At 61.6% G+C, this 15,334-nt stretch overlaps 1 protein-coding gene across 7 annotated transcripts in view; it reads left to right on the top strand.

Annotated features, from left to right (window-relative positions):
- MAD1L1 (mitotic arrest deficient 1 like 1) overlaps positions 1 to 15,334 on the top strand; it is a 243,949-nt gene that overhangs the window by 100,729 nt on the left and 127,886 nt on the right. For 6 of the 7 annotated variants that reach the window (XM_061402349.1, XM_061402350.1, XM_061402352.1 and 3 more), the window contains one exon: positions 10,131 to 10,275. In XM_061402349.1, the coding sequence (XP_061258333.1) occupies positions 10,131 to 10,275 (145 nt within the window). Of the gene's footprint in view, positions 1 to 1,463; positions 1,864 to 10,130; positions 10,276 to 15,334 lie in introns of those variants that run through there. The other variant, XM_061402355.1, reaches the window with a different exon arrangement.

Below are 15,334 nucleotides of genomic sequence, written 5' to 3' on the forward strand. Positions count from 1 at the left end.
CCCGCCCGTCTTGCTGATAAGCTGCCGGTTTCCCATCCACCGGCCCGGAGGGACCCGGCGCTCGCTCCCCCGGCGCTCGGGGCTGTCAGTCTCCCACCCGGTGTCCAGGGCTTCCCTGCGGTCTCCCGGGTGTTTTTCTGTCAGCGGATCACGCTGAGCACTGTTTTCTGTGCTCACTGGCCGTTCAGATCATGGCTTTTGTGAAGGGCTCTCAGTGTCGCTGTTAATGACACATTTTTCTGTGTATTTGTTCATAATCTTTTACCCGTTCGGTCTGCCTTTTTAAAAATTAATTTTTTAGAGAAGCGTTTAATAGCTCAAGGAAACGAGCCCTTTGCCTGAAACTGTGGTTTCCCAGTCTGACACTCCCTTTCTGTTTGGTTGTGCAGTTTTTCTTCCTCATGTTCACTTTCAGTTCTTCTCCAGTCGAGCCCGTGAGCCTTTGCCCTTAGTGCTTCTACTCTGTTTTTGTATGAGTGTGGGAAAGACTCTGTCTCCTAAGTCGTCAAAAAATTTTCCTGTGTTGTCCTCTTTGATGATTTTATGTTTTATGTCTAAAACCTTTCATCACTGAGCCTGTCTTTTGATAGGAGCTCTGAAGTAAGGCTTCACTTGGTCTTCTCCGGAGAGCTGCCCAGTTGTCCTGATGGGGTTTCATGAGTAACAAGGCTCCCTCTCAGCCCGTCTCCTGCGTGGACTGGAGTCCGCGTTAGACCTTGCAGTTGCGTTGTGCTGTTTTGACAGGCGATGAACACCACCACTCTGCACCTACTGCAGCTGCACGCTGAGTTTTAAATACCCAGGTGCCAGCTCCTTCTCTTTATAGTTTTTTACCCAGATTTACCCAGAGCTGGACAGTTGACCCTGAGCCTGGGCCGCAGGACCCCCCTCCTTGGAGAGCAGAGGGCAGCCCTGGGCTGACCGGGCAGCGGGCTGGCCGGCTCCCTCACCTCCTTTCCTTGGGCTTCATCACGTGCAGGCTGAGAGGCGCTCCGAGGTGCAGGCCTGGAGGCACAGCGGCCCCGCTCCGTCGTCCGTCAGCCCCGGCTCTGTGCTCCTTCTCCCCGGGGCCGTTCCCGGTGGACAGGCCTGTCCGTGCAGGGGCACTGTGCCGGGAGCGGTGGGTGCAGCATGTCAGAAGCAGGCTGCTGGGGTGCCTCCCGCGGCCCTCTCGGGGTGCCCACCCGCCCTGAGGAGTCGGTGGAGCCCCCTGCGGTGCTCAGCGGTGTCCCTCCCTCCGCGGTCCACAGGCCCGCCTGGCCGGGCCCTGGGCCCTCTCCTGTGTCCCCACCCCTGCCGCTGCCCGAGGTGTGCAGGGCGCGGCCCGGCCTGCGCCCCCCATCCCCGGGCGATGCGCCCCCAGCTCGCGTCCCTCTCCTCTGGACTCAGTCTGGGAAGGTCCAGGCGGGTGGCCGGGGCAGGCCTGCAGGGAGGGTGGGTCTGGTCCAGCCTGCCCGGAGCTGGGGTGCAGTTGGGCTCTTCTTTCTGTAAAAAGCTTCCTAAGCACTTGGCGTTATTATCATTTAAATGGGACTCTTTCTGCTACTGTGATGAAGTTTGGGCTCAGGCGAGCCAGGCTCCTTGCTCGCCTGGTGGTACAGCTTTGGGATGCTAATCTCAGACAGATGGCCGCTTTGCAATCCACTTCCTATGGAGAGTTTGTGTGGAGAGAAGTGCTCTTCTTTGTCCCCAGCCTGCTTCCTCGTCTTGCTGAGTGCTGTTTGCCTTTGGGGTTGCTGAGTGGGGCGGTGGCTCCCCCTGAAAGGCTGCGGGGCTCAGCGCAGGGAGCGGCTCCGGGGGAAGCGGGTGACTCACAGCTTCCAGCGGGCGGCTCTTCCTCAGCGCTTGCGGGACACCCACAGGGTAAGCCGGGTGGCGCCCGCCTCGTTCTCTCCCCGAAACGCAGGAAAGAAGCCCTGCCTTGTCGCCATTCCGGGGCTGCGTCTCCCGGAGACACATGCACAAGACCCCCCGCCCTGCACGGGCCTCCGGGTCTTTGCTTCCTTCCTTCTCCCCCTACCACCCGCCCCGCCGCCCCCACCACCAGTGGCCCTAAAGGTGGATCCTCTTTCCGAGTCAGACTTTTCTGGGAAGTTAGGGTTAGACTTAGGGTTAGAAATTAAAGTGTAGCGCAGAGGTCACAGGGCTGAGTGCTTCTCGTGGGGCCAGCCTGCCACTGAGGAGGGACTCCTCCCTGGGTTGTCTGGAGCACTGCTAATTTTCTCCACGCCCAGGGAGGTTCTGGGTGCAGGGCTGCAGTGGTTCCTCTGTGTACCTCCTCTCCATGAGCTTGTGTGAAAAGCTCACGAGGTAGGAGTGTCTGTCCCCGTTTGTAGGCGAGGGCATCTAGGCACGGACACAGATGTAGGACACCCCACTCGATGGCAGAGCACACGTTCTTCTCAGGGGCACACGAACACTGCCCGGGACCGGGTGTGTGTCAGGACATGAAATATGCTTCATGAAGAACGTTCAGAACCACGCAGAGTATGTTCTTCTACCACAGTGGAGTGAGGCAAGAAATCAGTTTAAAAAAGGAAACCTGGAGGGTTCACTACTGCTGCTGCCGCTGCTAAGTCGCTTCAGTCGTGTCCAACTCTGTGCGACCCCATAGACGGCAGCCCACCAGGCTCCCCCGTCCCTGGGATTCTCCAGGCAAGAACACTGGAGTGGGTTGCCATTTCCCTCTCCAATACATGAAAGTGAAAAGTGAAAGTGAGGCCGCTCAGTCGTGTCCGACTGTTCGAGACCCCATGGACTGCAGCCCACCAGGCTCCCCCATCCATTGGATTTGCCAGGCGAGAGTACTGGAGTGGGTTGCCATTGCCTTCTCCCTGGAAAATTCACAAAAGGCAGACATTAAAGAACGTGTTTCTTAATAACCAATCAGTCAAAGAAGTTACAGGCAAAGTTAGAAAATACTCAGTAAGGAACCAGAATCAAAAAGTGGCACGCTAAAACTCACGAGTGCAGCAGAAGCAGTGCTCAGAGGGAGACGCACAGCTGTGAGCACCCGCGCCAGAAGAGGGCCTGAAGTCAAAACTGCCTTAAGAAGCTAGAAAAAGAGAAGCAAGCAAAACAAACTCAAAGCAAGCCAAAGGAAGGAAACAATGAAGAGACGGATAAGACAGAAACCGTGGAGGAAAACCACAAGCAGGAAGTTAGTTATTTGAAAAGATGAATAACGCCGGCACTCTGAGCTGGCGTGACCGAGCAAACGTGAGAGACTCCTCTTGTTGACAAAATCGGGACTGGAAGTGGGAGTGACCCTAAATAAACATGAAGAACCGTGTGAGAGAACATAGAGTTCATCTGGATGGCACAGACAAATTCCCAGAAATGCAGTGAGTACCAAAACGGACTCAAAAGAAGTGGGAAGTCTGAACAGACCCGTAATCAGTAACTAACAACCAAAGAACTTCCAGCAGAGCTTCGCTGGTGAATTTTACCAGCGTTTATAGACGTGATTGGCACCAAAAAATAGGAGAGGAGGAGTCTCTTCCTAATGCATTTTATGGTGCCGAGGTAACTTCAGAAGAATAAAATTTGGACCCCTGCCTCAAACTGAGTGCAAAAAATAACGCAAATGGATCAGAGACCCAGATGCAAGAACTAAAGCTATAACTCCTGGAAGAACACTGCTGGTGTGAGTTTCTGTGGCCTCGGGTCAGGTCTGCAGTCGGTGCTGATGCTGGCCCGTCGCTCGGGCGTGTCCGGCTCTGCGGCCCCTTGGGCTGTGGCACGCCAGACTCCTCTCTCCTCACTGTCTCCCGGAGCTTGTTCAAACTCGTGTCAATTTAGTCGGTGACACCATCCAACCATCCTGTCCCCTTCTCCTCCTGCCTTCAGTCTTTCCGGCATCAGCGTCTTTTCCAGTGAGTCGGCTCTTCGCCTCAGGTGGCCAAAGAATTGGAGCTTCAGCATCAGTCCTTCCAATGATATTCAGGGTCCATTTCCTTTAGGATGGACTGGTTGGATCTCCTTGCAGTCCAGGGGTCTCTCAAGAGCCTTCTCCAACACCACAGTTCAAAAGCATCAATTCTTCGGTGCTCAGCTGTTATGGTCCGACTCTCATGTTGCAAATATACTAAAACTACTGAATTGTTCACATTGAAATGCTGTAAATGGAGATTTTATGTAAAATTTGTCTAAAAAATGAGTCAATTCTTCAAAAAATGGTTTTGTAACATTAATGCCTGAGAACCATGTGAGGCTCATTGAGAAGGTGCCCCTAAAGTAACCTTGGCCCCGTCAGTGACTCGGTGGGTGGTGCAGCCGGCCCTCTGGCCCGGCCGCCTGGTGGGCATTGATGGCCAGTCTGAGCTCCTTGGGGGGGACCTGGACCACCCCCTGGGGCTCCCACAGGCCCTTCCCCCTGTGAGCCAGGCTGTCAATCGCTGTCTTTGCCCACAGCTTGCCACTTGAGCGATTTGCTGTAAAACGGCCATTTCAGAGAAAGGGGTCTTTCCGTCACAAGCTCTTAGCATCTGATCCACGGGGCCATGTTCACGAAGGACCCAGGGCCACGTGGGGAGCCAGCGTGGGGACCACCTTGGGTGGTGGTGGGTCTCCAGCTAGGAAGCAGGCCTTCCTCAGTGCTCTGTGGGCGGAGCAGGGCTGGGCCTGTGAGCCCCGGGGCTGGCCTGTCCCTCCCGGGCCTGGAGCAGCGGGCAGAGGGGCGGAGGCTGCGCGCGGCCTGTGCTGTGAGTGAGGCTTGGGGTGAGGCCAGCACACTATGGAGGGTGGGGCAGCTGGCAGACCTGAGCAAGGGGCCCGGGCGGCCCACGCCCCACAGCTTGTCCCAGGATGCCGGGTGCGCCATAGAGCCAGTCACCACGGCCTTCTTTTCCGCATCGATGCGGACTCACAGGAGGCGGTCCGTTTGCCATGACTGATGGCCTGTGTAAGCAGGGACCCAAGGCTGTGAGCGTGCACCAGCGGCCGTGACCAGCGTGGGGTCCGGACACAGAGACCTCACAACTGGCCTCCAGAGCCCGCATGCCCGGGGACCGTGACAGGCCACAGCCTGTCCAGGGGGCGTGCGTGGAGCATGGGGTGCTGGCCCCGCCATGAGCTCTCGTCCTGTCTCCCTGGGGAGCAGCCAGTGCCTGCTGCCGGGCCCTGCATGCGTGTTTCCGACGGTGGCTCTGGTGACCTCCAGTGTCACCTGGGGGCTGACAACAGGGAGCCGGGGGGGCTGCTGTGCAGACATTCACAGATGACAGGGAGCGGCGTGGGGTGCAGACGTTCAGACGACAGGGAGCAGGGGTTGAGGGGGTGGGCCATGCAGACATTCAGACGACAGGGAGCCGGGGTTGGGGGGGTGGGCCTTGCAGACGTTCACAGGTGTGAGGTGCATTCCAGTGTCTTGCTCTCAGGGTGCCCCCTGGGGCACGGGAGGGTGCGCTGGGCCTCCGCACCGTCTGCTGTCTGTGGCAATGCGTTTCCTGAGTCTAACCCTCTCCCAGTGGTCGGCTGTGCGGTATCAGCGCCCAGACAGCCATCCGCATTCTGCCCCATCTCTGGAGGGCTCTGCCTCCCCGCTTGTCACCGCGCGGGCTTGTGTGGGGCCCCAGGGTCACTCCCGGGCCTCAGGGTCCCAGGCTCCTCCTTGGCACCTGGCGGTGGGGCCACGTGGTGGCCGGGCTCCGCGCTGGAGGCCCCCGCAGCAGGTGAGGCTCCTTCTCTCCTCCAGGAGTTTCAGGAAATTCAATAAGTGTTCACAATCATGCTAGACCTTCGTTTTTCTCTGCCTTCTATTCACACGCCCAGGCTTGTTCTCTGAGTTGTCCACTGGCAATTGTCAGCCGGCGTCTCCTGAATGTCGCTGCGTTATCGCAACCGCTCAGTTCCTCCCCGCCCACCCGGCCCAGCGCCGCTCACTCAAGACACCCTGCGGGGTGGGGAGTCACCAGTGAAAATGGAGTCACTGCGCGGATGTCCCTCAAGTGTCTTTTCCCCCATGTTGGTCTGCGTGGAAAATTAGACCTTGCCTGGCGGGGAGTCCTGGTGGAGTCACTCAGTGGGTGAGCAGCAGCCAACCCACTCCTGACCCTGACCCTGGGGACCCACCCACTCACTCCTGACCCAGACCCTGACCCTGGCGGCCCACCCACTCCTGACCCTGACCCCTTGCCGTGCACTCCCAGGTCCAGGCCCCCCGGGGGCCCCTGCGGCCTGCCGCATGCGGATGGGTGGACTCCGCCCTCTGCTGGAGTCTTCAAGGCTCTCCTGTCGCCTTTTCTTGAGCCCGTGTGGTGTCTTCCTCATACCCTAAACTGGTCTTCTCAGCGGGGAGGCGCTGCTCACCATCGTGCCTGCTTGTGCTCTGCCCCCTCAGACGTGGTGCTCGCCCCGGGCCTCTGGGTGACACCTCTTCCTGGGGCACCCTGGGCCTTGGCTGGGACTCCGCCCTGCCCTCTCCATGGCCTTCCTCTCACTGTACACAGGCAGCCCTGGAGAGTTTTCAGCTTTTGAGGATTCCCTGAGGAGCTGTGGTGGCCCCGAGCCACGTGGTCGTCCTCGGGTGGCTCTGCGGCTGCCCCAGGGGTGTGGAGAGGGCCTCTGAGCTCTGCAGCTGGCCTGCAGCCCCATCCTTCCCGATGGACACACGGCCGCCTGCCTGTTAACCGGTGGCCCGGGGCGCGCGGCCACTGCCCTGGAGTGGCTGGTGGTGGGCCCATGCCCTGGTTGGCGGAGGAGCATAGCACCCTGCTGGGTCCCCGCGGTGGGACGGAGGCTCTGGGGAGCGTGTGTCGGCCGGATCTGCTCTGTGCTCCTTGGAGCCCAGGGCAGGGATGCGCTGAGGATTCTGAGCAGCTGGGGACGGTCACTGACAGTGACCTGTTTGCTGCCGCGTGACCACCAGGCATCTGAGCTGTGTCCACCTGCAGGCCTCGGCGGGCGCCTGGTGCTGCCTGGGGAACGCTCCTGGGCAGTCGTCACAAATCAAGCTCTGCCTTGTCCCACCATCCCAGCGAGCGTCTGGACCATGTTACTGCCCAGAGGGATCACGCATTTCAGGGCTGTTCTTGGTGGGAACTTGGGTCCAGCCACAGGAGCACCGTTTCCGCCCTCTGAGCTGACCTGCCAGGCAGGCCTGGGTGCAAAGCCACCGCTCCAGACGCATCTCAGAGCAGGGCTCCGACAGGGCCAGCGTCCTTCCCAGGTGGGCTGCCCCGCCCTGCCCTCCTGCCTCCCAGCGGTGTCGCGCGGCGGCTGGAGCTGCAGGGGGAGGACGTGGAGGGCAGGGTGCAGACGAAGGGCTGGCCCCGCACCGCCAGGAGAAGGGCACAGCGGCTCCTGCAGCCTCACAGCACCGTGGCGCCCTTAACCGCTCCTTGAAGACAGGCCTCCCTGCGCGGGGTGCTTTGATGACGAAGGCGTCACAGAGGCCCACGCAGCCCCGCCTGCAGAGCGGGCTCTCGTGCTCAGGCCTTACCCTCTCCTGCAGACACCGGCTCGGAAAGGCGTTAATGGATGGACTTGCCGGCTGGCCACTCCTCTGAGAACTGAGGGCCTCACTTTGAGCTCCCAGGGGTGCACGAAAATGCCACTGACCTCAGGGTTCAGCGTGAGCACAGAGCCAGAAGTTTAATTTTTTATGAGTTTTCTCCTCTGCTTTAGCAGAAAGGCCATGATGGAACGAGAGAAGGTTCCCGTGGAGAGGAGGGGCTGTGTGATCGGACTCCTGTGTCCCGCCCAGAGGCGCTGACGGGCCGTGCGTCGGGCTGCAGGAGGCCCGCTCTGCCGAGGCCGCTCTCTGCACCCCCCCAGGCGCTCTGGGAGGGGGGTGCAGCCTGTGGGCAGGCAGGCCAGGCTGATCTGGGGCGTTACGGGGTGAGATCTTGGAAACATCAGGAAAGCACGCTCCTGGGGGTGGGGCGGCATGTTTGTGCCCGTTCGTTCAGCCCTTGTCCCCCAAGGCCCAGCTGTTCACAGTCCCTCCTCTCCTGCCCGTGGGGGCGTCCCCACCCTGTGAGGTCAGTCCTGTGGGCACACCTCTTCCCGGAGCAGCCGCTTCCCCCAGGAGTTGCAGAAGCCAGGGCCGCTCCTCCTCTGTCCCCTGCCCAGCGTCTCTGCTGCCTTGCTCTGGGAGGTGGTCTTGGCCCCGTTCGCTCTCTGCTGCCGCTCCCTGCAGCCCTCCTTGGCTGCTCTTCATCCTCTTTGTCTCTGCCCTCTGACCCCTGCAGGCCCTCACGCACACCCGGTGGCTTCGGACCCCCTGGTGCTGCCCTCCATCGGCGGGTGTGCTGTCGTGTAGCCTGAAGCTGCCCTCGCTTCTGCTCTCGCTCCTGAGGTGGCCGCGTGCTCGCTTCCTGTCTGCCTCTGCCCCGTGGCTCCTGCACCACCGCCCTCCTCTCCAGCCTCCTCTCCAGCTCTGCTCTGCCAGGCAGTGCAGGAGGCGCTGGGGGGAGGGAGCCACATGCCTTGGGCGGGCCTCCTGCCCTCTGAAGAGGGGCCCCCTGCTCCCCCTCGTGCTTGGGGTGCAGGGCAGCACAACTCTGCCTCCCACCCCACCCCCACTGCCCTCGGCCTGCTCGGACAAGGGAACTTGAGCTCCTCTGTTTAAATCTCGAGGCAGAGCCATGATTCAAGCGCTCTGAACATCCCCACCTGAAGTCGGTGATTCCAGAGTCGATTTCACAGTCCTTGATCATTCAGTCGGCCTTTGAATAGTTCCAAATTGAACTGGAACTCAAAATAGCCTGTTAACAAGGCTGTTCCAAATGAATATTTGTACACTTGTTTTTTAATATCATTTTATGCTTTTGGTTACTCATCACCTTGAGGTGGCTGGTGCCGTCGGCCAGGTGTGCAGCGGGGTGGGGGCCTCAGTCTCGGGGTGAGGCTTTCTGAGGGGGCTCCCCGGGGTCAGGCGGGGCAGGGTGGGACCCTCGGGGGACAGCGTCCCGGCTCCGGCGGGCGCTGAGCCCCGTTCAGGTAGCCCAGACCAGGAGCTCTCGTACAGCGCCTCTAGATGCGCGTTTTACGTTTACTCACCGATTGGCTGTTTAAAGGATTGCAGTGAATTATAATAAAAACCATATACTGACTCAGGTGTGAAATAGGAAAAGTTGGCATGGTGGAGACCACCCCCAAAGAAAGCCGCCTGCCACCCCTGTGGATTAAGGTGTTCTTGAAAATCGTATAGTCGAGGCAAAAAAGCAATTGGACAGCCGAGAACGATGCAAGACACAGGTGTCCTCTGTAGGCCTGGCTCCAGCTGTTAATGCTTTCAGAGTCATGTAGGTGTAGTCACTGGGCATCAGCCCAGGTAAACGTTTTAAGTCGAAGCTTATGACGTAATCCTGATAAAACCTCCAAAGGAAAGAACAGGGGCTTCTCTGGTGGTTCAGTGGTGACTCCATGCCTGTGGTGCGAAGGCTGTGGGTTTGATCCCTGGTCGGGGAAGTTGCCCCCCACGCCCGCGCCCCCCCTACCCCCACCATGCCGCATAGCATGGCTAAAAAAAAAAACAGTTTTGGAAAGCGGTTTTCTCTACTTGGAGTGGCGTGAGCTTTGTGTCCGCCCAGTGCTCCTGCCCCGCCCTATGCCCCTGGGGCTGGTGCCTCCCTGCCCCGTGGTGGCGTGCCTCCCGGGAGCTCCCCTGGTAGCTGTCCCCTCACAGAGCACGGGGGTGTCTGTGTGTGGGCACCTCTGATGTAGGTGGGACGGGACAGGGCTCTGAAAGTCCGAGTGGGAACAGGCCAGGGTGGAGGACGGTCCCGCAGGCTGTGAAGGACGGGGGCATTTTGAGGGGCGTGCTGGGCTTCGGGCCTGCGGCCGCCCACCCTGATCTGTGGTTGGGGGCAGCTCAAGGCCCCCAGGTCCGCCCCGCTGGAGCTCTGCATTATCCGGGGGTGGAAGGGGCTCCTGCGGGCCTGTGGGAAGTGCTCCAGGCTGGCCTGGCTCTTTCAGAGGTGCCTCAGCCCGCAGCCGGCGATCTTCCCCGCTGCGCGTGACGTGTTCTGGGGTCACTCTGGGCCCCGTTTGAATCCTGAGTCTCCTGAAAGGCTCCAAGTAGCTGTTCAGAAGTGGGGGGCGGGCTGGGCGCGCGTGCAGCTCTGTCTCGGGGCTGAGTGACGCGTGGGCGCTGGGCCTGACCCCTCTGCCCTTCTGCCCTGCAGTGCCCGGGAGCTGGAGAAGGCCCGACTGCAGCTCCAGGACGAGGTCCGCCAGCTCGGTGGCCAGCTGCTGGAGGAGAGGAAGCGGCGCGAGACGCACGAGGCCCTGGCGCGGCGGCTGCAGAAGAGAGTCCTGCTGCTGACGAAGGTACGAGCGGCCCCCAAGGCCCCGCGTCCACAGCCCCAGGCCAGCGGCTCCCGAGGCCCCGCGTCTACCCGCCCAGGCCAGCGGCTCGGGGCCCCCCGCATCCTCAGCCCCAGGCCAACGGCCCCCGGCCGGCCCCCACGTCCACCCTTCCAGGCCAGCGGCCCCCGGCCGGCCCCCGTGTCCACACTCAGTCGTCTCTCCAGGCCTCCTCTGGCCTGGTCTCGGCCACGCGGTGCATTCTCAGCCCCCAGCAGTGTGTTTTGCTGCTGGAGTGGGTAGCCGCCCACGGAGCGGCCTGGACGCCGCGGCTCAGGTGGGCCAGCTCCCCGCCCCTAGGAGGCGCCTTGCGTGCGGCCGCCCTGTCTTGGCCCTGCCTCTCCAGGAGGCTGTGAGACGCTGACCCGGAAGCCCCGCTGCTCCTCTCCTCCTCCTGAGGGCCTCGCCTGCTGACCGGGGGCTGGCCATCGGCCCCGAGCCGCTGGCTCCTCACGCGGGTCACCCTCCCTCCGTCCCCGGGCAGGCCCAGCCTCTCCTTCCTTCAGAGCCCAGTGAGCAGAGGCTGGCATGCACTGTGGGCCGGGGTCTCCAACTGTGCTGAGCCCGGGGCTTCTGAAGTCTGCCTCGATAAGCAGAGCTTGCTGGAGCGTGAATTAAGGTTTTTGTGTGAGAGAGCGTAATTTAAGACATTGCCGTGGATGCTGAAATTTCAGAAGACGAGGCAGGAAAAAGCCAGAATCTGTCCTGAGATGCTCTCGTGGGGGGTGGGTGGGAGCGTCCAGCTGCTGGCAGGCTGATGCTGAGGGGCTGGGCGGGCCCCCCCCGGAAGGTGGCAGTTCTCCTGGGACGCACCAGGAGCTGGTACTACGTGTGACAACCGTGTGTTCTTGAAGATTTGATAAACACCCGGGACCTCCTGGTCGAGTCAGCTGGAGGAAGCCTGCTGTCTCACGGCCTGTGCCCTGTGGGTGTGCCCTGCTGTGAGTGTCGGGCGCAGCCTGTCCCACCAGCGACCTAGCAGGTGCCCCTCAGGGGAGACCCTCAGCCACTGCCTCCGGGGCGAAGCGGGCCAGCCCCCCGGCCGGGGCGGCCACACTCAGTCACACAGGCTGGCTCCCTAGGCCCCTCCCCTCCGTCTCCTGTGTCTCTTCTGTGTCCTGGTGTCAGCACTGTGGGACATGCCCATGATACAGGCGTGTGGTTGGCCCTACGGAGGCTACGGTCCCAGGGACAGACGGGCAGGGCTGACACCCCCTTGTGCCCGCAAACGTGACAGATGCAGAGCTCGTCTTGGCTCCAGAGGAGTTTTGAAGGTGCTGAGGGTGGAGCTGAGCCCCAGGACTTTGACGTTGGTGGAAGGAGCGTGGAGAACCGGGCCTCCTGGGCGGGGAGCCCCAGCGTGGACAGCAGGAAGCCGCCACGGTTCCAGACAAGACAATGGAAAGAACAGGGCAACCGAGGCCCGCCAGACATCGCTGACCCACACCCAGCCCGAGGGTGCAGGCCGTGCGGGGGCCTGGAGGGGAGGCAGGCGGAGCTCAGGGCCAGGGCTCCGCCGGGGCCACCGATGCCAGGACCCGACATCCGGGCCGGAGGCTGTGTGTGGTCCCTGACGCGCGAAATGCGGAGCTCCCCCCTGGTGACGAGTGGGAGACCGTCCTGTGACCAAAGGAGCACTGCTCTCTCACTGGATCTCTGTCCTCAGCCAGAGGTCTAGGCCGGATGACCCTGGCCCGCTCCGAGTGCTCCGCGGTGCTCCACACGGAAGTCACTCAGCTGGCCTGGTGGTTCTCACCGGGATGGTGTGCGCGGGGGCGCTGGGAAGACTCCAGAAAGACAGGATGGAGGTTCCTGAAGGTTCAGAAATGGAACCACCGTGCGACTCAGCGGTCCCAGCTCTGGGCGTTTGTCCACAGGAGACAGAAGCAGCGTCTCACAGAGACCTCCGCACCCCTCGTATGTCGCAGCGCTGTTCCTGATGCCCGGAGGACCCCTCAAGGGACGGACACTCCTCAGCCGTCAGAAAGGAGATCCTGCCGTCTGCCACAGTGTGGCTGCACCTGCGGTCGTTACGCTGACGAGAAGACTCAGACAGAGATGGTCTTCTGGGGGTGGGGTCTAAGGAAGCTGAGCTTATAAAAGAAGCCGGGTTGGAGGCTGCCGAGGCAGGGGTCGGGTGGGAGGGATGGGGGAGAGACAGTCTTGCCTGGGGGTGGGGTCTAAGAAAGCTGAGCTTATAAAAGAAGCCGGGTTGGAGGCTGCCGAGGCAGGGGTCGGGTGGGAGGGATGGGGGAGAGACAGTCTTGCCTGGGGGTGGGGTCTAAGAAAGCTGAGCTTATAAAAGAAGCCAGGTTGGAGGCTGCCGAGGCAGGGGTCGGGTGGGAGGGATGGGGGAAAGTGGTCAGGAGGACAGATAAATGGTGGTGGGGGGTGGACACAGGGCGAGGCCCGCCCCCTGCCTGTCCGCCCCCCGGGGCTCTGGGCTGCCCGTGCCACAGGGCAGAAGGCGTGTGCCTCCCAGGTGGGCGGCCCTCCGGCCTCAGCTGCCTGTGGCCCCGGAGGAGCCCCTTCAGGCTTTGGGAGGAGTCCCCCTGTGGGCCTGCGCGGGCCCTCCTGGGGTGTTAAGGGCTGGTCCACTTCCTCGAGGTGCTCGGAGGTTCCAGCTCATCCTCGGAGTCACAGCCTGTGAGGCTGTCTGGGAGGGTGCAGCCCCTGACCGTCCGCAGGGGACACAGCCTGGCTGCTTGGAGAGCCCACAGCTGTCCCCGCACAGGGCCCATCAGCCCCGCCCGTGTCGTCCACCCCTGGTGCCCACGATGCCCCATGAGTGAGCGTCCCGGGACTGGATCGGCGGCCTGGAGGCCTTCCATCAGGGCTGCCTCGGCTGCGGGCGTGGACCCCCACTCGGGGCACGGGGCCAGGGGGCACCTGCTTGGCAGGGCTGCATGTCCACTGGTGCCTCTACACTCATGTGCTCCTGCTTGGCTTCCGTCTCGGGCACTTTCTGCCCTTGAGAGTCACTGCTCCTGGCTCCCAGGGCAGGAAATTTCCAGTCTTCTCTCCCCGGCTCAGCAGGTTGGAAGGCAGCAGTGCGTTCTGGCCTAATTCAGCCCGGCCTGGCCCGCTGCGCTCACGGGCGTAGCTCTGAGAGGCGTATTGATTGCCTGGCACTGACGGATGGCTTACACCGCCGGTCACTCGGAGGCGTGTTTGTGAGGGGTCGATACGGTCGCCCGCGCGGCCCAGGTCCAGCACGCAGGATCCATTCTGCCAGCCGCGTGATTAAGCCGATCGTCAGGCCAGTCTGCGGAGGGCGGCCAGCCTGCCACCTCCGGCTCAGTGCCGGGTGCGTCGCCCCCACCCGCGTGGCCCCGTGGGTTCACACACGGCTCCCTCGTGGTCTGCGAGCTTCCTCCTCGGGGCACCTCCGGAGTGGCAGCTGTCTGGCTTTGAGGTGTGGGTTGCTTATGTTTCCCTGTCGTTCTTGGGGAGGCGCCCCCACCCTCTGGGGGCTCCCAGCCCGGCCCTGGGCGGGTGTGGGAGTGCACTGTCCCGCCCTCTGCTGGGCACTGGGCCAAGCCCTCCAAGGGGCGCCCGCTCCCGCGAGCCGTCGAGGGGGCTGCTTGACATTTCGGAGTACAGTGCTTGGAGGGTGCGATTTTATTTTGAGACCTTATTAAGCTTCTCCAGTCTAAGGGTTTAATTGTTACTGATAGCTAAGAGTGTAATTACCTTGGTGAAATACCGTGACTATTTTAAGCAATTGAAAACTGGCTTCCAGAACTGGGTGAACACAAACCATTTTCCTATTTGAAATGCGCTATTTCCAGCGTGCCCCTAATACTCCACAATGTGGCTACAGAACCCTATTTATAGACTTTAAGCAGTGAAAGCTAACTTTTCGCATGAAATGTTAAAAAATGAAAGTAAACTCCCCCCTTCTCCCCACCCCCGGCTCCCTGGGGGCGCGGCCTCTGGAGGGGGACAGCGGTCACTGCCGGCTGGCTCTCTCGGCGTGGTCTGGGTGATGACGTCCACCTCGTGGGTCCTCACCCTTGCTGCTCGAGAAACAGACGACAGAAGACGAGGCAGGAAGTGCTGGGCCCCCCAGGAGAGGCCGGGGCTCCTCTCGCCTCGTGTGCAGATGAAGTTGTGCTGGAGGAGGCTCGGGAGCAAGGTGGGCGCCCTTCCTGGGCTGGGGGAGCCGTGTCACTAGGGGGTCCCTGAGGACGGGACGCCCCCTTCGCCCAGGGGTCCATGCTGTGCCCAGGGGGCTCTGTCCAGCCTCCTGGTCCTTTTCCGACTGAGGGGCTCGGCTTGGGTATCGGCGTTGGTATAAGGTTATTTATCTTGTGTAAATGCAGCTCTTTCTGTTCCTCATATTCACTTGGTGTTTTTGAGAAGAGCGGGCGTTACGTAGGAACCGTGTAAGGCGGGGCTTGTCTAGCTGCTGCCGCGGGTCAGCAGTCAGCAGCTCTGCAGAGGGAGGTTCAGGCTTGGGCAGGGGCCGGGCACGACCCCGCGGTCCCCAAAGCCTGCTGGTGCTCGCCCGCGACGCGAGAGTAGCCTGCTGGCGGGAGTCTGCACTCCTTCCTGATTTCAGGCAGCGCAGCCCCGCGGGCGAGGGCACAGCTCCGGCTCCGTGCTCAAGTCCAGCGCACAGTTCCAGGCTCCGTGCACTGCGCAGTCTGGGCATGTGTGTGTGTGTGTGTGTGTGTGTGTGTGTGTGTCTGTGTGATCAGAAGGAGGGAGACCGTGGGGATTTCCAGGTTTTTCTGAGTTTCCTGGAGGTGATCCGGGCAGGTGGTCCTAACAGCTGTGTCCCCGGTGGGGGCAGGCTGAGGGCTGGCCTCTTCTCTGTGGACGCCCTGCCAGTGACTGGAGAGCCCTGGCCCGGCCACTCTGGTTGAGTCACGCTGAGTACAGAGGCACCACCTTGTTTGTGAGACCCTGCAGCCTAGGGAGATGGGCACATCGGTGTCCCATCGGTGAAGGGTCTGCTCCTGCCTTGCCTGCCCTGTTCTGAGGTTTTCGACGGTTGTGTCTGCGGTGAGTCGAGGGG

Source organism: Bos javanicus, chromosome 25 (assembly GCF_032452875.1).
Source record: "Bos javanicus breed banteng chromosome 25, ARS-OSU_banteng_1.0, whole genome shotgun sequence".
NCBI lineage: Eukaryota > Metazoa > Chordata > Mammalia > Artiodactyla > Bovidae > Bos > Bos javanicus.